The 21575-nt window shown below is 39.1% G+C and overlaps 1 protein-coding gene across 3 annotated transcripts in view; it reads right to left on the minus strand.

Moving 5' to 3' along the window:
- The window catches only part of CTNNA3 (catenin alpha 3), a 1779313-nt gene that overhangs the window by 1745820 nt on the left and 11918 nt on the right, over positions 1-21575 (minus strand). For all 3 annotated transcript variants that reach the window (XM_021074380.1, XM_021074384.1, XM_021074385.1), the window contains exon 2: positions 16964-17096. In XM_021074380.1, the coding sequence (XP_020930039.1) occupies positions 16964-17015 (52 nt within the window). In that variant the 5' untranslated portion in view covers positions 17016-17096. The remainder of the gene's footprint in view (positions 1-16963; positions 17097-21575) is intronic.

Below are 21575 nucleotides of genomic sequence, written 5' to 3' on the forward strand. Positions count from 1 at the left end.
GTTAAAAATCTGGAGTTGTCACTGCAGTGGCCTGGGTTCCACCCCTGGCCCAGGAACCTCCACATGTCCCAGGAGTGGCCCAAAAAAAATCTGCACAAAAATAGGCACACCACCTCTAACTTTAAAATAACCAACAGATGGAGTTCCTGTTGTGGCTCAGTAGAAACAAATCTGACCAGCATCCATGAGGACGCAGGTTCCATCCCTGGCATCACTCAGTGGTTTAAGGATCTGGCATTGCCCATGAGCTGTGATGTAGGTCGAAGATGCGGCTCAGATCTCGCATTGCTGTAGCTGTGGCGTAGGGCTGGCAGCCATAGCTCCAACTGGACCCCATGCCTGGGAACCTCCATATGCCTGAGTACAGACCTAAAAAGACAAAAATGAAAATAAAATTTAAAAAAATAAAATAACCAACAGAGGAGTTCCTGTTGTGGCACAGCGGAAATGAATCTGACTAGTATCCATGAGGATGCAGGTTTGATCCCTGGCCTCACTCAGTGAGGTGTATGTTGCAGACGTGATTCAGCTCCTGAGTTGCTGTGGATGGGGCATAGGCCCAGCAGCTGTAGATCTGATTCAGCCCATAGCCTGGGATCTTCCAAACGCCACGGCTGCGCCTAAAAGGCAAAAATAAAAATAAAATAAAGTAACAAACAAAAACATTAGCTTCACTTTACGGGTCCTTCCAGTTGCTCCTCTAAGTTCTCTGATGCCTTTGGCACAATACTTCCCAAATGAGTAGCCTACCATCCCTTTGTTTTCGCTTCTTATTTACTCCACAACCCACTCCATGTGACTTCTGTCCCCTTCACTGCCATAAGGGTCATTTTTAAGTCTACCAACGACTTCCACGTGGCCAGATCCATATTGTTGTCTCAGGCTTTAATTGAGATTTGTAATAGAAGCTGAGTGGGAATTTGCTGCTCGGAATTGGTAACTAAGACTCAAAATGAAAGAAAAAGAAGCCATCTCTCTATACGGCATGCCAAGGAATTTCCAGCATCTGAGGGCACTGGATGCTCACTCTGGGTCTTACTAAAAATCAGGTAAGTAAAGAGCTTCATGGAGTTCGCTGGTGGCCTAATGGGTTAAGGATCTGGAGTTGTCACTGCTGTAGCTCAGGTTGCTGCTGTGGTGCAGGTTTGATCCCTGGCCCAGGAACTTCTGCATGCCATGTACAGCCAAAAACAAAAAAGAGAGAGAGAAGAGCCTCATGCTCTTCCTCTCCTCTTCCCTCTTCTAGCCCCAACACTAGAGGAAGTTAGGAGACTTAAAAAATTAGGAAAATTGGTCCAACTACTCTTCTCCTCTCGAAGATACCAGGGCAGGAAAAGTGGTGGGAAAGTCAGTCTTGCCCCTTCTCAAGTCCTTCAAGAGGACATCTGATTAGTGTTGGGGGAATGGGAGGAGATGAGATTTAAATTGGAATCAGGAGTTCCCATCGTGGCGCAGTGGTTAACGAATCCGACTAGGAACCATGAGGTTGCGGGTTCGATCCCTGGCCTTCCTCAGTGGGTTAAGGATCCAGCATTGCCGTGAGCTGTGGTGCAGGTTGCAGACGAGGCTCAGATCCTGCGTTGCTGTGGCTCTGGCGTAGGCCAGTGACTACAGCTCCGATTCGACCCCTAGCCTGGGAACCTCCATATGCCGTGGGAAGCGGCCCTTGAAAAGGCAAAAAGACAAAAAAAATTAAAAAATAAAAAAAATAAATTGGAATCAGATGGGAGTTTTAAACTGAATGAAGCAGGCTTTAAAGAACTGAAAATGGCAGGAAAATGATGGAGCCCACCCGGTGTGTCATTATGGAATGAGAAAGGGAGATGCAACAGAGCAAAGTTAAAGACATGGGTTCAAGAAAACAAACTAGTTCACTCAATAAAACAGTAACATATATGCTAACATATACACTAAGGATTCCCAAATTTGTATTCCCAAACCAGACCTCTCTCATGTGCTCCAGAGGCATATATCCAATTGCTGTCTCCATCTGGATAACAAATACACATTTCAAGCTTAATCTGTCCCAAGCAAGAGTCCTTGATTTTGCCTCTCAAACCTACTCTATTCATGGTGATCATTTGGTAATGTGGAGAAATATCGAATCAGTATGTTGTACACCTGGAATTAACATAGTGTTGTAGGTCAATTATATCTCAATTTAAAAATAATAATTTAATAAAATTAAGACATAAAGTTCCCACTGTGGCACAATGGGATTGGTGGCATCTCTGCAGTACTGGGACACAGGTTCAAACCCCAGGCTCCAGCATTGCATTGCTGCTGCAGCTGTGGCATATGTCACAACTGCAGCTTGGATCTGATCTCTGGCCTAAGAACTCCATATGCCATGGGGCAATCAAAAAAGAAAGAAAAAATTGAGATGAAAGGGGGGAAAAACCTATTTATGTCATTCATAATCTAGTAATTGGTACCATCATATAATTACTTAAGCCAAAACCTAATAGTCATCTTTCATTCATTCTTTTCCCTCACAATCATCAAGAATATCCATTAATTCTATTTCCAAAAGTTATCTTGAATGCATCTATTTGTCTCTGTCTTCCCTATTCCAAGTATTCTGAAGCATTTAAAACCATTCTCTACATAGCATCTAAATGTTATTTCAGAACACAGTTTAGCTCATGTTATTCTCCCACTTAAAATCATCCAATGTGTTCTGATTAACCACAGAACAAAATCCAAATTATGTACTAAATCAACAAAGCTCTGCATGATCTGGCTCCTGTCCACCTCTCCCACTGTGACTCACAGCCCTCTTACCCCTAGTTCATGGACTTTAATTATACTTCCTGTTCATAAAATAACCAAGCTTATTCCCTTGGGACCATTGCGCTTGCTGTTCTTTTGCCTGAAATCATTTTCTTCCAGCTCATGTATAGCTCATTCTCATTCTTGATATAATCCCACACCTGCTCAGGGAGGTATTACTTGATGACCTTATCTCACTGGCCCTGGTCACTTATCACAATCTTGCATATTTATTTATGTGTTTACTTATTCTCTTTTCACCATTGAAATGAAAGCTAGGAGCAATGGTGGTATCTATAACAGTATGGCATATGAAAATTAACTATACAAGATAAAGCATCAGTAGCTATGGGATTTCAAAGGAAGAAGAGAGAGCTCAAGAAGGAGGGGGTAATCCAGGAAAATTTCCTGGAGGGATTTACATTTGCCTTGATACAGAAATGAAAGATGTCAGTATCATAAGAAAATCATACTCTATTAATTTCATTTCTCAAATATCCTTCAAATCTATTGCCTCTCCATCTTTACAACTATTAATTACCCCTATACAAACTATAGTTGTCTTGCTTGTTGTCTTTATATATTTATCACCTAATTTCTCCCTTCCCTCTATTTTATTTTGTGTAAACTCAAATACAGCATTTAAATGCTAGTCTGAATACATTTATGCTAAAATTTAAAATCTTGATTTAACTATTTTAAAACTAAAGTTGACACATTAACTTTATTGCCTTGGTGACAACAGAAGAGGTAAAATGAATGTTCTTCTCATTAATTTTTCTCATTTAATTTTCTCAGAGTGCCATGCCTCAACTCTGACAGCTCATCTTGCTGTTAGTCAATAACCTTAACAAGCACAGTAATTACAGTCAATCATGTCCGCTTTAGTTCATTGATTACTTGGTTACTTCTTTTTCAACTCATTAATGAAAATTCCCAGCACAGACCTTCTGGGTGACATTTCTTTTATTAATTAAGTACCCTATCAGTCCCTTGAATATATTAATAAACCAGAGCATCTTGTATTGATGGTTCTAAAAACAACTTGCTCTTGCAGCTTTGAAAATCACCATCAGTTTCAGGGATACAGAACACGCATCTAGAATACTTACTGTCTTCAAATCTGCCTTCTTATTTCAAATTATTTAAACAAGGGATATTGTTACAACATTACTTCTAAAGGATTAATATACTTAATTTTAAATTGATAACAGCTTATAAAATATTAAAAAGGAGTTGCCATCATGGCTTAGCAGAAACGAATCTGACTAGCATCCATGAGGACACAGGTTCAATCCCTGGCCTCGCACAGAGGGTTATGGATCTGGTGTTGCCATGAGCTGTGGTATAGTTTGAAGATTCAGCCTGGATCCTGCAGTGCTGTGACTCCCAGCCTGGGAACTTATATGCTGCAGGTGTGGCCCTAAGAAGCAAATAAACAAATAAATAAAATGTTTTTAAAAATTATCTTGCGTTTGTGATGCTAACCTCAAAAGCTAGTAACAAATGGTATAAGCAAGTAGTGTAGCAACTTAGACTAGAGGCTCTCAGCAAGGAGTATGGTAGTATTGATATTATTTAAAAGTTACACAATGGAATACTACTCAGCCATTAAAAAATCAAAATAATGCCATTTGCAGCAATACGGATGGAACTAGAGACCCTTATAAGAAGTGAAGTAAGTCAGAAAAAGACAAATACCATCTGATATCACTTATATCTGGAATCTAATATACAGCACAAATGAACAGGAAAAAAAAACTCATGGACTGGAAGAACAAATTTGTGGTTGCCAAAAGGGATGTGGGGAGGAGTGGGATGGACTGGGAATCTGGGGTTAATAGATGCAAACTATTGCATTTGGAGTGGATAAGCAATGAGATCCTGCTATATAGCACAAGGAACTCTATCTAGTCACTTGTGATGGAACATGATGGAGGATAATATAAGAACATGTATTTACATGCATGACTGGGTCACTTTGCTGTACAGTAGAAAGTTGACAGAACACTATAAACCACCTACAATGGAAAAAATAAAAATTATTTTTAAAAATCCAAAATAAATAAATAAATAAAAGAACCACTTTTAGCCTAAGAGTAATAGATTACATTTACCTAGAGACAAATTGCCTCTTGGTTCTAAGGAAACAAATATAGTAGATTTTCTAGTTGTGAAAACGTAAAGTAAGTTTCACCTAAATGTAATAAAGGAAATGACTATTGTTTCATACAGATAAATTCAGTGAAGTATGTCTCTATAGAATTTCATTGCTTTTTAAAAAGAACCATTTCTTTTTCCTGTATGAATTTACATGGTCCTCAAACCCATCAGAATTTCATCCCCTTTATAAAACAGATATTTTCCAATGTCATTTTTTAAGATCCTGAAATGAAATTCACAGTTACTAACTACACACTGACTCCATACTGTGTCCTTAAAAATATATTTTATATATAAATGTTGTTTACCTATTACATGTATTTTACATAAATTATATATTTGCATGTAATTATGCAAATGCCCAGGAGCACTTACCCTGGAACACATAATAAATGAGTCACTTTTCTCCTTACGCATAGAATCACTGTGAATGTGACAGCTACAAATGTAGATTGATAAGGATGAGTTGTATTGGCAATTCAAATACCATAAGCAGCATTGAAATAGTGATGTAATTTTTCTGAAATGGTGAAAAACTCTTGATACGATACAGAACAAAAGAACAATCATCCTTTAATATACCCACTTGGTTGCATTCCTGGAAAATTCAGTGTGTATTGAAACTGTGCAAAAAAAATTGTATTTATAAGTAAAATCAGAGTTAGGTTCAAAGCTTAGAAAATGACAAGCAGGATTTGCATGAATGTCCAATGAAATATTTGAACACTGCATGGGATATAGGACAATTCAATTTAGGGGAGAGTTTCACACACTGCAAAACCTTTAAGCTTTTTTGGCCCTAGTTAATTAAATGCCAAATGTGCCCTATAACTACTGCGACAACCAAAACTGCCTGCCCCTGGGACAAGGAGGGAGAGAGGAGACTTGAGAATCATTGATGTGCATGTTTACAGGAGCCCCAAGGCTGATATGAAGAAGATAAATAGACGATGGATGGAAGGAAAGAAGGAAAGAAGGATGGACGGAAAGAAGGAAGGAGGGAGCCCTAACTGGAATGGAATAGTGCAACCTGGAATGGACTACTGAAGTCGTAAACATGGATTTAAGAAAATAATTCACATTTCTAGGAAATGTATTATAGACAGCAATGGCAATTGCCTGGAAGAGAGGAGAGGATGGGCAGCATCCACAGAATCAGACCATATGCTATGAGCTAGGCAGTGAGGTTTCTCCCAAAAAGAATGGATATCCCCATTGTTACTTATCCTGGGGAAGAAGTTGTTTCCAGGACAAGAATAAGTGGACAGCCAAGCTTTTAGTTGAAAAGGAGAAAGTCCCTTTTCTTTCTGAATTCCCATGATTTGGGAGCCTGGACTCCAGATAGAAGAGACAAGCCAGCGAGTTCCCACAGTGGAGAGCAAGTTGGCATGTTCATAATAGCGGTAAGTCAAAATAAGTTAGAGGAACAATTTTTAAGGAAGGCTTGAAAATGGCCCAGAACTTTGGCCAGAGGACTCTGAGCATAGCCAAGTTACTGTCATAATTATCATATGTATTGTGTTTTCTTGCTTCTTTCTACAAATTCTGGCTAAAATGCTCTCCTGCGAAAAATTAAGGAAAGGATTGGTTTCCTGATTCCCATGTAATATCAACCTGGTGAACAAGAGCAAAAGCAACAGTGCAGGGAGTTTCCAATGTGGCTCAGTGGGTTAAGGATTCAGCACTGTCTCTGCAACACTCAGGCTGCTGCTGAGGCGTGGGTTCAATCCCCAGCCCAACGCAATGGGTTAAGCATGAAAAGGCACCCAAAAAAAAAAAAAAAAAAAACAGGAAAACATGATGAACCTCTTAACACAACTGAGAGAGCTCTGGGAATGACTCAAACAGCCAGAAACAGGTGAAGAGGTTGATTTCTGGCACTAAGACAGCAGGAACTCAAGCTACTGGAATCCAGATACCTAAAAGGATATGTCGTGGCACAGCGGAAACGAATCCGACTAGGAACCATGAGGTTGCAGGTTCGATCCCTGGCCTCGTTTAGTGGGTTAAGAATCCGGCGTGAGCTGTGGTGTAGTTTGCAGATGGCGGCTCGGAACTGATGTTGCTGTGGCTGTGGGGTAGGCTGGCATCTGTAGCTCCAATTCGACTCCTAGCCTGGGAACCTCCATATGCTGCGGGTGCGGCCCTATAAAGCAAAAAAAAAAAAAAAAAGTGACCTTATTTTATAATAAATGTGTTGAAACTCAAAAATTTGAGCAACATATAGTAAAATCTTTAATAAATCGTAGCTATCATGGACCTAGAGAAAAGTCTTGTGGTTACTGAGGGGAAGGAGGAGGGAGCGGGATGGACTGGGAGTCTGGGGTTAGTAGATGCAAACTATTGCATTTGGAGTGGATAAGCAATGAGATCCTGCTATATAGCACAAGGAACTCTATCTAGTCACTTGTGATGGAACATGATGGAGGATAATGTGAGAAAATAAATATATATATATATATATATATGGCTGGGTCACTTTGCTGTACAGCAGAAATTGACAGAATAATGTAAATCAGCTATAATAGTGAAACTAAAAACCAAAAAAATTTTAATAAATAAGTAAACAGTAGCTATTTTTAATCATGTTAACTAGTTAGCAAATAGTATATAGCCCATGTCACATTTTAGGCAGGCCCCACCTCAATTTTAGCAGCAAGTATAAGAAAGAGAAAGAACCAAGCAGCAATAGAGCCAAGTGTGAATACAGCTAGAGGAATGCATCAAATGATAAGGCTAAACCCCAAAGACAATTTGATAGCAGCCCAATCAGCATGGCTTGATGGCTAGGAGGATATAGCAAACTTGTATTTATTTATTTTAAATTTTTTTGTTTTGGCTTTTTAGGGCCGCACCCCCAGCATATGGAGGTTTCCAGGCTAGGGGTCTAATCAGAGCTACAGCTGCCGGCCTACACCACAGCCACAGCAATGCAGGATCCAAGCAGTGTCTCGGACCTACACCACAGCTCAGGGCAATGCCGGATCCTTAACCCACTGAGCGAGGCCAGATATCAAACCTACAACCTCACAGTTCCTAGTCAGATTCGTTTCCACTGTGCCACGGATGGGAACTCCATAGCAAACCTGTATTTAATTAGGACCAGTTACAATGCCCAGGAACCAATAACCTAATGAGTGGTGCATTGCAGCAGGAGTATTCTCCCAGCAATGTCTCCACGTTAGGTGGTAAGGCCCTATTTCAGGCTTAATCTAGGTGACTATTACCTAGACTAGGCAAACATGGTAGAGAGTTAGGTGAAAGACAATGGACATAAAGTGCCCAGGCTCCAGCCAGGCATGCCAGATATGGGAACAAAATTCTAGCTGACATCTGCAGGGTAAATTTGCTTGGGACAGAGGTAAAAAAGTTTAAGGTAGGCATTCTTTTTTTTTTTTTTTTTTTTTTTTTTCTGTCTGCACCTGAGGCATGTGGAAGTTCTGGGGCCAGGGGTCAAACCCATGCCACATCAGTAAACAGAATCATAGTAGTGACAACACTGGATCCTTAACCTATTGAGCCACCAGGGAACTCCTGGGGATAGGCATTCTTTACATAATGCAGGTTTAGTTCTTCTTAAGTAATCAGTACAAATGTTTATCATGTCCTGAGTTGTAAGAACTCTTCATATATGTATTCTTAAGAATAGGTATCTTGGAGTTCCCGTCGTGGCGCCGTGGTTAATGAATCCGACTAGGAACGATGAGGTTGCAGGTTCAATCCCTGGCCTTGCTCAGTGGTTTAAGGATCTGGCGTTGCTGTGAGCTGTAGCGTAGGTCGCAGACTTGGCTCGGATCCTGAGTTGCTGTGGCTGTGGTGTAGGCCAGTGACTACAGCTCCAATTCGACCCCCAGCCTGGGAACCTCCATATGCCATGGGAAGCAGCCCTAGAAAAGGCAAAAAGACAAAAAAAAAAAAAGAATAGGTATCTTAATTTACTATCACTAGTCAGTTGGATAAACAGAAAGTTTACTATATGATACCTGGGTATGAATGATCCTTATTTGGATAGGCTACTCTGTTCAATAATACAAACCTGGAGTTCCCGTCGTGGCGCAGTGGTTAACGAATCCGACTAGGAACCATGAGGTTGCGGGTTCGGTCCCTGCCCTTGCTCAGTGGGTTAACGATCCGGCGTTGCCGTGAGCTGTGGTGTAGGTTGCAGACGCGGCTCGGATCCTGCGTTGCTGTGGCTCTGGCGTAGGCCGGTGGCTACAGCTCCAATTCGACCCCTAGACTGGGAACCTCCATATGCCGAGGGAGCGGCCCAAGAAATAGCAACAACAACAACAAAAAAGACAAAAAGACAAAAATAATAATAATAATAATACAAACCTAAATAACAACAACAACAATAATAAAACAAACCTAAGAGTTTAATACTTTATTGTCAGATTTAGGAATATCAACACTTAACATATGCAAACCAGGAATTTATGTCCCAGATATCATCCAAAAAATCTAGGTAATAGAGATTCTAAGATGCTTCTAAAAGGACCTAATTTAAACCACTGATTCAAAAATAAGGTAAATCTCAGTAGCTTAAAAACTAGACCATGTCTCACAGACACTTTCTAATTTTCATTATGAATTTAAGTAAGTTAAAACTTCTATTAATAGAAGTTCCCTTCGTAGCTCAGTGGTTAATGAACCCGATTAGTATCCATGAGGATGTGGGTTCGATCCCTGGCCTTGCTCAGTGGGTTGAGGATCTGGCGTTGCCGTAGGCTATGGTGTAGGTTGCAGACTCCGTTCAGATCCCGTATTGCTGTGGCTGTGATGTAGGCTGGCAGCTGTAGCTCTGATTCAACCTCTAGCCTGGGAACCTGCACATGCCACATGTGCGACCCTAAAATAGCAAAAAAAAAAAAAAACCTTCTATTAATAATGTCATTTCCTCTTGTTCATACATAAAATTGATATTACACCTTAGAAAGTAGTACAAGCATTAAAAACTAAACTTTTGGAGTTCCCGTCGTGGTGCAGTGGTTAACGAATCCGACTAGGAACCATGAGGTTGCAGGTTCGGTCCCTGCCCCTGCTCAGTGGGTTAACGATCCGGCGTTGCCGTGAGCTGTGGTGTAGGTTGCAGATGGCAGCTCGGATCCTGCATTGCTGTGGCTCTGGCGTAGGCCTGTTGCTACAGCTCCGATTCTACCCCTAGCCTGGGAACCTCCATGTGCCGCGGGAGCGGCCCAAAGAAATAGCAAAAAAAGACAAAAAAAAAAAAAAAAAACTAAACTTTTAAAATTCAGTACTGGGGTTTGCATCTAGCAGAATTTCACAAGATCTCAGACTATTCACTAGTCTGGAAATGCTCAGAGGAAATGAATGACAGAGGAAGGTGAGTAAGAGATAAGAGAGGTTATGAGAAGATTTTTTTCTAGTAAGACGAGGCCAGCTCTAATTTTTGTTCCTCTTTTTCTTAAAAAAAAAAAAAAAATGACTGGGCTGTGGGATGGAAATCCTGTGAAATCAGATTGTTATGATCATTATACAACTACAGATGTGATAAATTCATTTGAGTAATTTAAAAAAATGGAAAAAAAGAAACAAAGAAAAAAAAAAATGAAGCAGAGTTCCTGTTGGGTCTCAGCGGTAACGAACCCAACTAGTATCCATGAGGATGCAGGTTTGATCCCTGGCCTCCCTCAGTGGGTTAAGGATCCAGTGTTGCTGCTGTGGCATAAGTCAGTGACTCAGCTTTGATCCCAAGTTGCCATGGCTGTGGCATGGGCCAGCAGCTGCAGCTCCAATTCAACCCTTAGCCTGGGAACTTCCATGTGCCACAGGTGCAGCCCTAAAAGGCAAAAAAAAAAATTGTAAATAAATGAAGCAAAGCATGAATTATGTCATGTATTTTTCACTACCCTCCTTGTTCTCCTTGAAACTTGACAGACACCTAAAGGCAATTAAATACACAGATAATTCACAGCTACCAACTTCAAAGAGAGGAAGTAACATAAGGATGATTTCCCAAAAGAAACTGTCAAGAAGAAAGAGGTTTCATTAAAGATGTAGCTTTTGATATTTTGTCTTTATTTCTTTACTAAATGGAAAGAAATCATAGCAAAGATCTACAATTAAGTAGTAGAAGAATTAAAACTTCTAGAAACATTATCTAAAAGAAACAAAAAAGATAAAAGGCCTAAATCTCATCAAAGTTGCTTTATATCAACTTTAAAAACTTATCACTTATAAAACACCTAAAAGGCCTTTTAAATGACATCATGGTTTCATAATTTATATTTTCACATGTCTAATATTAAATATTCTCTAAATGAATGATTGTATTTGCTCATGTATTTTCTTTTCTTTTTTTTTTTTTTTTGCTTTTTAGGGTCACACCCATGGCATATGGAAGTTGCCAGGCTAGGGCTCGCATTGGAGCTGTAGCTGCAAACTTATGTCTCAGCCACAGCAATGCAGGAACTGAGCCTCATCTGCAACCTGCACCACAGCTCACAGCAACACCGGATCCTTAACCCACTGAGCAAGGCCAGGGATCGAATCTGCACCCTCATGGATACTAGTCAGATTTGTTTCCCCTGCGCCACAATGGGAACTCCTGCTCACGTATTTTCAATGTTTATGAACTTGATTAAAATCCTGGAAGTTCCCTGTTGGCTCAGTGGGTTAAGGACCCAACATGGTCTCCATGAGGATGTGGGTTCAACCCCTGGCCTCATTCATGGGTTAGGATACAGTGTTGCCACAGGCTGTGATATAGGTTGTAGATGCAGCTCAGATTCGGTGTTGCTGTGGCTGTGGCCTAGCCTTAAGCTGCAGCTCCAATTCAACTGCTAGTCAGGGAACTTCCATATGCCACAGGCACAGCTGTGAAAAAAAAAAAAAAAAAAAAAAGGCATGGAAGCAACTTAAATGTCCATCAGTAGATGAGTGGATAAAGAAAATGTGGTGTATATATATGTAACAGAATACTGCTCAGTCATAAAAAAAGAATGAAATAATGTCATTTACAGCACCATAGATAGACCTAGAGATGATCATTCTAAGTCAGACAAAGACAAATATCGTTATGATATCACTTATAGTGGAATCCTTAAAAAAAAATGATACAAATGAACTTCCATACAAGATAAAAATAGACTCAAACTTAGAAAACAAAAAAGGGATGGTGGGGGTGGGTAAATTCAGAGTTTGGGATTAATATACTATATATAAATAAATAACCAACAGGGACTTACTGCATAGTGCAAGGAACTATATTCAATATCTTAAAATAACCTAAAATAGAAAAGAATCTGAAAAAGACTATTTATGTGTGTATGCATAACAGAACCACTTTGCTATACACCTGAAACTAACACAATATTGTAAATTAACTGTACTTCAATTTTTTTAATGGGTAAAAAAGTTTTAAGTATACAATACAATATTGTTAGCAGTAAAACAACACACACACACACAAAGAGCTCTCACCATACACCTGCCAGAATGGCTAATATTAAAAGACCAACAACACCAACTTGTCACATTAGAACACTGTTTGGCAGTATGCATTTAAACAAAACAAACAAAAAAAAAAAAAAAACAATTCCATTCCCAGTTATAACCCCAAGAAAAGTGGAGCCCAATATTACCAAAAAACACATAAAGAATTTCAAAATAGCATGGTTCGCTACGGCTAAAACAGGAAAAAACCCAGATGTCTGCCTGCAGTAGAATGGATACGTTTTGATATCTTCACATAAGAAGTGCCACTCAAGAATAAAAAAGTAATGAACTATCACTACATACAACATGGAGGAGACTCAGAAACATAACTCATAACTTTGGAAAAAACAAAAGACTGTGTACTTTATGATTCTATTTATATAAAATTCAAAAATAGGAAAAACCACTCTAGCAGTTAGAACACCTTTGAGATGGAGAACTAACAACTTGGAGAAGATACAAGGAAGATTTCTTTGGTCCTCTTTATATTCTGTATCTTGAACAGGGCATTATTTATATTAGTGTATTTATTATTCATGCTTTTTCTGCATTTGCTATACTCCAAAATAAAAGTTTATCCCTTCCTTCCCCCTCCAAAAAATAGTGAAGTTTGGGAAAGTTTCTAAATATATAGCATATTTCCAGTGCTCAGGTGAGGATTCCATAAACATAAACAGGTAATGCATATTATCCATAATCTATTTTTTATAAAGTTATATCACTTGTACTCCCACTACAACTTATTGTCAACCTTCTATTTTCTCAAGGCACATATCATTTAATAAGACAAAGGGTCTACAGTCTCTTCATGAGTCATTTAACTATATGCTCACCTAATAGAAATATTCATTTATTATATTGCTTTTATATAGTATGGTCTGCCTGTCTAATATACTCTAAGGACAAGAGGCTTTTACTTCTCCCAGAGTTTGTCATACATCAGAGTGCCCTGACTAAATCCAGGACAGAAAACTGTGATGATTAATATTGTATCAAAGCCAAGACAACCAAGGGCTGGGGGTGGGTGGAAGACAGAGATGGAGATAGAGATAGAGAAGATAAGGAGAAGAGCTTGCTTCTGAACCAGTGTTGGAGATCAGTGCTAAGAAATGCAAAAGCCCCACGGCATTTGCAGCGACAAGGATGGACCTAGAACTTATCATGCTAAGTGAAGTCAGTCAGACAATGAGACACCAACATCAAATGCTATCACTTACATGTGGAATCTGAAAAAAAGGACACAATGAACTCCTTTGCACAACAGATACTGACTCACAGACTGTGACAGGTTGGGGGTGGGGGGATGCACTGAGGGTTTGGGATAGACATGCTGTGAAATTTGATTGTGATGATTGTTGTACACCTATAAGTGTAATAAAATTAACTAATTTATAAAAATTTTTAAAAGAAATGCAAAAGCCTCAAGAGGATTAAACCCTCCCCTGTGCTACTCCTAATTCCCCAGAACCTTAGTGTGTAGGTCTTATTGTAGATTGATAAGGTGCACCTTGTTCAACAGTGAGTAGATTATTCTTAGAAGCTCTATAAGTAAGTAGCGTTACTTTTCAAAAACCCCTGAAACAACTCCCAAATGCTTTCTGACCTCAGGAAGGTCAGGTTCAACTATTCCCTCTCCCCACCCACCCAATCAGTCACCAAACCCTAGTGATTCTAAATTCTCTCCATTTCCCTGTTCCAAATCAGAATCTTATCAATGGTCACCTGAACTACTCCAACAGCTTTCTAAGTGATTTCTTAACTGGTAGCATTCTCGGTATCACTACTTCCACCACACCAGAACCCCGCCAATCCATTCTCCACTTTACTATTCTTTCTAAATCTCAGTCTGGTTATTTCATTACCCTGCGAACAAAACCCTCAGGGGGCTCCTAGAATAAAATACAAACTCTAGTTTGGCATTCAAAGCCCTTTACCATCTGAGCTTTCCCTATCTTTCCAAATACAGATCCCTAATTTAAAGCATACAAATAGGAGTTCCCATCATGGTGCAGCAGAAACGAATCTGACTAGGAACCATGAGGTTGCAGGTTCAATCCCTGGACTCACTCAGTGGGTTAAGGATCCGGTGTTGCCACAGGCTGTGGTATAGTTCGAAGATGCAGCTCAGATCCGGTGCTGCTGTGGCTGTGGTGTAGGCCGGCAGCTGAAGCTCTGATTGGACCCTTAGCCTGGGAACCTCCATATGCCATAGGTACAGCCCTAAAAAGCAACCAGAAAAAAAAAAAAAAAAGGCATACAAATATACTAAGGACAAGATTTTTTTTTTTCTCTGAGGGGATATCTTTCAGTGGTAAAAGCATACAAATACACAGAGTACTTTCCCGTTTCTACACAAACCATACTCTTCTTTATCCCATGAGCTTCCCCCAAAACATTCTCCAACCAGTCCCTAAGATTGTCCACTTGCCCACACCGTAACCAGCTTCTGCATCACCAATCTTTTTCTTTCTGCCAATCTAATGGTTGAAAGGTAGTCTCCTTTACAAACTAAAATTTGTATTTCTTTAATTGTGAGTAATATTAATATTACTAATCATTCCATTTGTAGGCAAGCCATCTATATATCATTTCCTATACATGGCCTGTTGTCCCGTTATTCTTCCACTGGCTGCTTTCATATTTAACTGTAAAAGCATTTTATATATTAAGGAAATCAGTTCAGCTCACACAGATGTTGTCAATCTTCTCCTGCCAATCTATGACCCATTCTTTGATTCTGCTTAAGTATTTCTTACTAAGCAGAAATTTATAATTTCCATGCAATCATAACATACAAATCTTTGCCTCTGTTGGATCTGGGTTTTGTTTCTTACTTGAAATACCATTCCCTACTCCAAGATAGTGAGGAAGATAATAATGATGACATGTGAACTATCTAATCATCCAATACTTCTAACTTATGAACTATTCATTTTTCTTCATCTAGTTTGGAATGTTTAAATTTGATCCACCTGAAAGTGATTCTGATCAAAGAAATGAGGCAGAACCCAGTTTTTCTTCTTCCAAATGAATACCTGGGTGTCCCACCATCATTTTCTGAATAATTCATTTTTTCCTCACTAATTTTAAATGAATTTGATTGTATACTCATTTCCCATATATACAGAGGTCTATTTGTAGGGTTTCTATTCTATTGATTCACAGGCCAATATTCAACATTTTCAAATATTTTAGCTCTATAAAAGTTCTCTTTAAACTTCTCCCATTTGAATATTTGTTAGGACTGGTCATCCATTATTACTCTCCCTTTCCACAATTTTATGAGTTATCCATACATATTTATTTTTCACATGACCTTTAGAATTAGCTTCTCTAGATCCCCCCCCAAAAAAAATCCTATTAATACTTCAAGATTGCACTACATATCTGGAACAATTTAGGAAAAACAAGAACAGGATTGTCTTTCAATTTACTCACATCATCTTTTACTCACCTCAGTAGGGTTTTAGAGTTTTCTTCCTATTTGTGCTCTACATTTCTCATTAAATTCATTCCAATTTATTTTCTCTTTTATTACTAGATTTTTGTTACTAGATTTGATCTTGATCTTTCTTCTTTTCACCGTCAAGTAAAACGAGACTGAGTAAGTTACTGAGTTAAGTTACTGAGTAAGTTACTGAGTAAGTTACTGAGTAAGTGTCACTATTGGTCTATGCAAGGCCCTCTTTTGTTATGTGTTCCTTTACACCTTGAGCCCCCTCTCCCCACATTCTGGGGCAACTATTCTAATGTGCCCAAGGTGTATCTTTGTGTTTATTCAGAAAAAATGTGTATTGCTTTATGCCCATATACTTTTTTTTTTGTCTTTTTGTCCTTTTTTTAGGGCCACACCCGCAGCATATGGAGATTCCCAGGCTAGGGGTCTAATTGGAGCTATAGCTGCCGGCCTACGCCATGCTCACAGCAACGCCGGATCCTTAACCCACTGAGCAAGGCCAGGGATAGAACCCGCAACCTCACAGTTCCTAGTCAGATTCATTTCCACTGCGCCACGATGGGAACTCCCCATATACTTTTAATTATACATGGTATTAATGTTATATTTCTGATTCATCTTTTTCACTCAGCACAATGATTTCATAATTCATTCGTGTACATGTGATTTTCATTTCTAATTACTGTCTAAATCTCCATGCTGTGCATACACCACATTTAACCTGTCTGCTTTCACAGTGATAGACACTCAGTTTGTCTTCCATTCCCCTCCCATAAAAAAACACTTCAATAAACACTTTTGTAGTAATAGTTAGGATAATGTTATTTACTGAAACAAACCCAAAATTTCAGTGCCTAACAAAATAGGTTTATTTCTTGCTCATATAGCAGGGCAATGTAGATGTTTCTGGGCAATGAATAACGTTCCTTTATGTGCTTATAAAGAGAGATTACATAATTTGCCCAAGATCACACAGAGAATAGTGCAGCCAAAATTCAAATCTAAGTTGTCTCATTCCAAAGTCTATGCTCTTAATCATTCTGCTATGCATGTCTCTTTACAGACTTGTGTGTAAATCTGTAATGCTATCTTTAGTATATATTAAGATCTCACCTGGGTTGGATATTAAACCATTGTCTCTCAGCTCCAAATCTGTTGTTCCCATACCTTGCTTTGTGACACTGGAGCTGGAATTCCACCTACTCTCCTTTGCCAGCTGGCTTACTGTTAGTTTCTTTCAAGGACACTGGAAGGCAAGAGAGAAGAAAGATGGAATTTGCCTCTTCATATTTCCTTGCCATTCATACAGCTCAGCCCAGCAATGATTCTTCATCCCATGAACCAGCAACAGCACTTCCAGCGCCAGCTCCTTTACTCTCCCAGAAATAACCTCTCTGTATCCCCTCATCCTCATAGCACTCTCTCCTCAGAGAATGAGACCCAGCTCCACCAGACCCTGCTCTATGCTTGAGGGTTCTAAGAACCCCAAGTCTTGCCTTTGTTCTCCCAAGGGTGATCCTGTTTCCTGTATTTCCTCTGGTTTCCTGGTTTTCAGCCCTCAACACCTATTTAGCCATTTCCCAATAGTGAATTATTTTTTCTGAACATCCTAGTACAGTCTTTGATTTCTTGACTAGACTCTGATATACATATACAGTTGATTCTCATTAGTTATACTATAAAGTCACCAAAAACACTAGATTAGTAAATATAGATCATTGCTCCTAGGAGAAATAACAGTTCCTCTGAATCTGTGGCCACATTTCCACTATGATCAATACTTAAGCTTGTTTTATGTGTGTTTCTGCTTAAAGACATCATATTTAATATATATTGGTAATTCATGAACATTGAACGCTTGGCCAACAGCACTCTAACTTAAGTCTGAATGAAGCTTATCTAACACAAATGTTTTCTCCATAAAGCACATCACAGCCTCCTTACACTTAAGAGCACTAGAGAGCATTTCAGCACTGTACATTCATGGGAGTCATTTTAAACTGGGAAATGGCTATCAAAAAGCACAAAAATGCAGAAAACATGACATTAAACAGACTGCCAAAAGGACACATGTTTGCAGTATGAAAGCTAAACAAGAAGACAGAGAATCACCTTTTTTGGCTGGGAATGTGCTCCTCCCCATTGGACAACTCAAATTTTTCTCCATTCCACACACATTGGTGAATGACTGCGAAAGTACCGTTACTATCAATTTGGGGTTTACAACCAAATTCTCACATGTAAGTGAATTCAGAAATATAAGACCTATGAATAATGAGGACCAACTATATACATTGTATGTCTCCAAATTCTCTAAGCTCTTTCATTGGTCAATGTATAATATTAAAGCTTTTGGTGCAGCATGCTGAAGTGCCCAGCCCAGGGATAGAACCTGCACCACAGCATCCACCCAAGCCACTGCGGTGACAATGCCAGGTCCTTAACCCACTATACCACAAGGGAACTCTCTAAGGCTTTTTTTTTTTTTTTTTTTTTTTTTTGCTTTTGCTTTTTAGGGCTGCACCTGTGGCATATGGAAGTACCCAGGCTAGGGGTCGAATCAGAGCTGCAGCTGCCAGCCTACACCATAGTTTAAGGCAACACCAGATCCTTAACCCACTGGGCAAGGCCAGGGATTGAACCCCCATCCTCATGGATTCTGGTCTGGTTCGTAACACACTGAGCCACAACAGGAACTCCCCCAAAACTTTTAATATGTAAGCCTCCCCACTTGCTCTTCTTTTTTAAGGCTATCTTAGCTATCATATATTATGCATATTATATGATATTATAATATTACCTTTATTATTCCATACAAATTTTTATGTGTATCAAATTCTTCCAAAAAATCCAATTGTAATTTTAATTGGAGTTGCAATAATATATATATTTAGTAATGGAGAATTAACATATATTTATCAAGATGTTCCATCCAATATGGAAATCCCTCCATTTACTCAGACTGATCCTATGTTAGGGCTTCAAAGTTTTTGCCACAGAAATTTTGCTACAAAAATCTATTCCTAGATACGTTGAGATATTGTTATTTTGTGAATGGAGCTTTTTATTATATTTTCTAGTTGGTTGTGGAGCATATAGAGAAATGCTTTTACTTTTGTAAACTGAACTTGTATCTGGCAATCTTGCAGAGCTTTCCTTAGTTTTATACTTCTCAGTTGATTCCTAAGTTATCTACAAATGACAGTAGTGCTCCTTTTATACCCTCCTCCCTGTTCCCTCAGACATACTCATCGGGCCCACTCTGAACTTATTTCTTTTATTCAAGACCCAGCTCAAACAGTACTTTCTTTGGCAAATCTTACCTAACTGCCTGGCCTCCTACACAACCATCAATCACTTCTCCTTGTTCCCCATCTAAGTTAAATGAGCCACACACACACATGCTCCTATAGCACTTTCTACATACCTCTATTATACCACTCATCACACTGCATCAAAATTACTCATTAACAGGAGTTTCTGCTGTGGTGCCACAGGTTAAGAACCTGACTGCAGCCGCATTGTCTCTGGGGCACCTCAGGTTCAATCTTCGGCCCAGCAGAGTAGGTTAAAGATATGAGTGTTGCCACAGCTGTGACATAGGTCGTAGCTGCAGCTCGGATTCAATTCTTAGCCTGGGAATTTCCATATGCTGTACCTCCAACCAAAAAAAATAATAATAATAATTTCTTGTTAACATATTTCTCCACACACAAAAAAATGAACTCTACCCTATCTTACCCATGCTTATCCACCTAGCACCAAACCTGGTGCCAAATACATAATATTCACTCAGTAAAGGGTTGTTAAGTAAGTGAATAAATTGAGTAGGCCAACGTGTTGCACACTCCTCACTCAGCACATGAGAGAACTGAGCAGTATCACTTATATGATGAGTAACTCATGCTAAACAGGTTTCTCAGATTCAAAAAATATATGCTCAAAACTTCCAAAATTATATAAAAAAAGAATAAGGCCCAGGAGTTCCCATTGTGAGTTACAAATCCAACTAGTAACTATGAGGGTGTGGGTTTGATCCCCGGCCTCGCTCAATGAGTTAAGGATCCAGCGTTGCCATGAGCTGTGTTATAGGTCACAGACGTGGCTCAGATCCCACATTGCAGCTCCTATTCAATCCCTAGCCTGGGATCTTTCATATGCCATGGGTGAGGCCCTAAAAAAATTTTTAAATAAAGCCCAACATGCTTCTTTTTTTTATTTCCATTAGTATTTTAAATTATGACACCTAAGACTAAGCAAGTTCACAGATTATAAGAAAAACATTAAATGACATTATAATTAAAAGTACACCCATATATGCTTTTCCCTGCAAATTTTTATGAAATCTGTAAGACAAAGACTGTGAAAATACAAGTATTCTGCCAAAGATAACTTCCTCTGACAGTTTTTTATGTTTGAGTTTTTAGAAAGAAAAATGAAATAGTAATCTGATGTAATACCTTCTTAAAACATCTTTTCCATAAAAATTTTAAAGTTTTCATTATAAAGCTTAAATATAAATGTAAGAAAGCAGAGCCAGTTTTCCATTAATATGAAATATAAATATTTAAGCATTGTTTGTCACAAAAATTAGGAGCTTTAGAGCTCCTACTGTGGTACAGTGGGTTAAGAATCTGACTGCAGCAGCTCAGGTCATTGCAGAGACTCGGGTTCAATCCTCAACCCAATGCAGTGGGTTAAAGGTTCCAGCATTGTCCCAAGTGTGGCAGAGGTCTCAGCTGCAGCTCAGATTTGATCGCTGGCAGGAATTTTCATATGCCATGGGTACAGTCATTAAAAAAAAAAAAAAAAAAAAAGAAAAGAGCTAAAACCAGGAATCTCAGCAACTGTACAAAGATGGCTCTAGATTTAAACAAAAAAATAACAGTACCTCTAATATCTAATAGTTACTCAAGGACTTATTTAGTCAGACACTATCCCAGTCTTTAAGTTTTTTTATTTTTTTTTTCTTTTCTTTTTATGGCTACACCTACAGCACATGGAAGTTCCCTGGCTAGGGGTCAAATCGGAGCTGCAGCTGAGGCCTACACCACAGCCACAGCAACACTGGATCTCAGCCTTATCTGCTACCTTTGCTGTAGCTTGCAGCAATGCCAAATTCTTAATTCACTGTGTGAGACTTGGGATTGAACACACATCTCACGGGCACTGCATCAGGTTCTTTTTTTTTTTTTTTTTTTTTTTCAGGGCCATACCTGTAGCATAGGGAAGTTCCCAGGCTAGGGGTTGAATCAGAGCTGCAGCTGCCGGCCTACACCACAGCCCCAGCAATGCAGGATCTGAGCCACATCTGCGACCTACACCACAGCTCTCAGCAATGCTGGATCCTTAACCCACTTAGTGAGGCCAGGGCCTGAACCAGAATCTTCAAGGATACTAGTTGGGTTTATAACCCGCTGAGCCACAACGTGAATTCCCATCCTAGCACTGTAGGTCTAATGTGATGCTCACATTTATAATTTTAGGCTATTAGATGAGAAAACTTAAGCTCAAAGGGATTTTTTTTGCCAAAGACCGAAAGCTAGTAAGTAGAGAGGTGGTTAATCTGACTCTATTAACTCCTAAGGTCAAGTAAGCAGGCACCTCTATGCTAAGATTAATGGCAAGAAAAAGAAAATACCTTCTTCAATTACTTATCATAATCTCCAAATTCCTGCCTTTAAAGGCTTTAGGATAAGACCCAACAAAGACTGTGAAAACATTC

The sequence above is a fragment of the Sus scrofa genome, chromosome 14, assembly GCF_000003025.6.
Source record: "Sus scrofa isolate TJ Tabasco breed Duroc chromosome 14, Sscrofa11.1, whole genome shotgun sequence".
In the NCBI taxonomy this organism is placed as follows: domain Eukaryota; kingdom Metazoa; phylum Chordata; class Mammalia; order Artiodactyla; family Suidae; genus Sus; species Sus scrofa.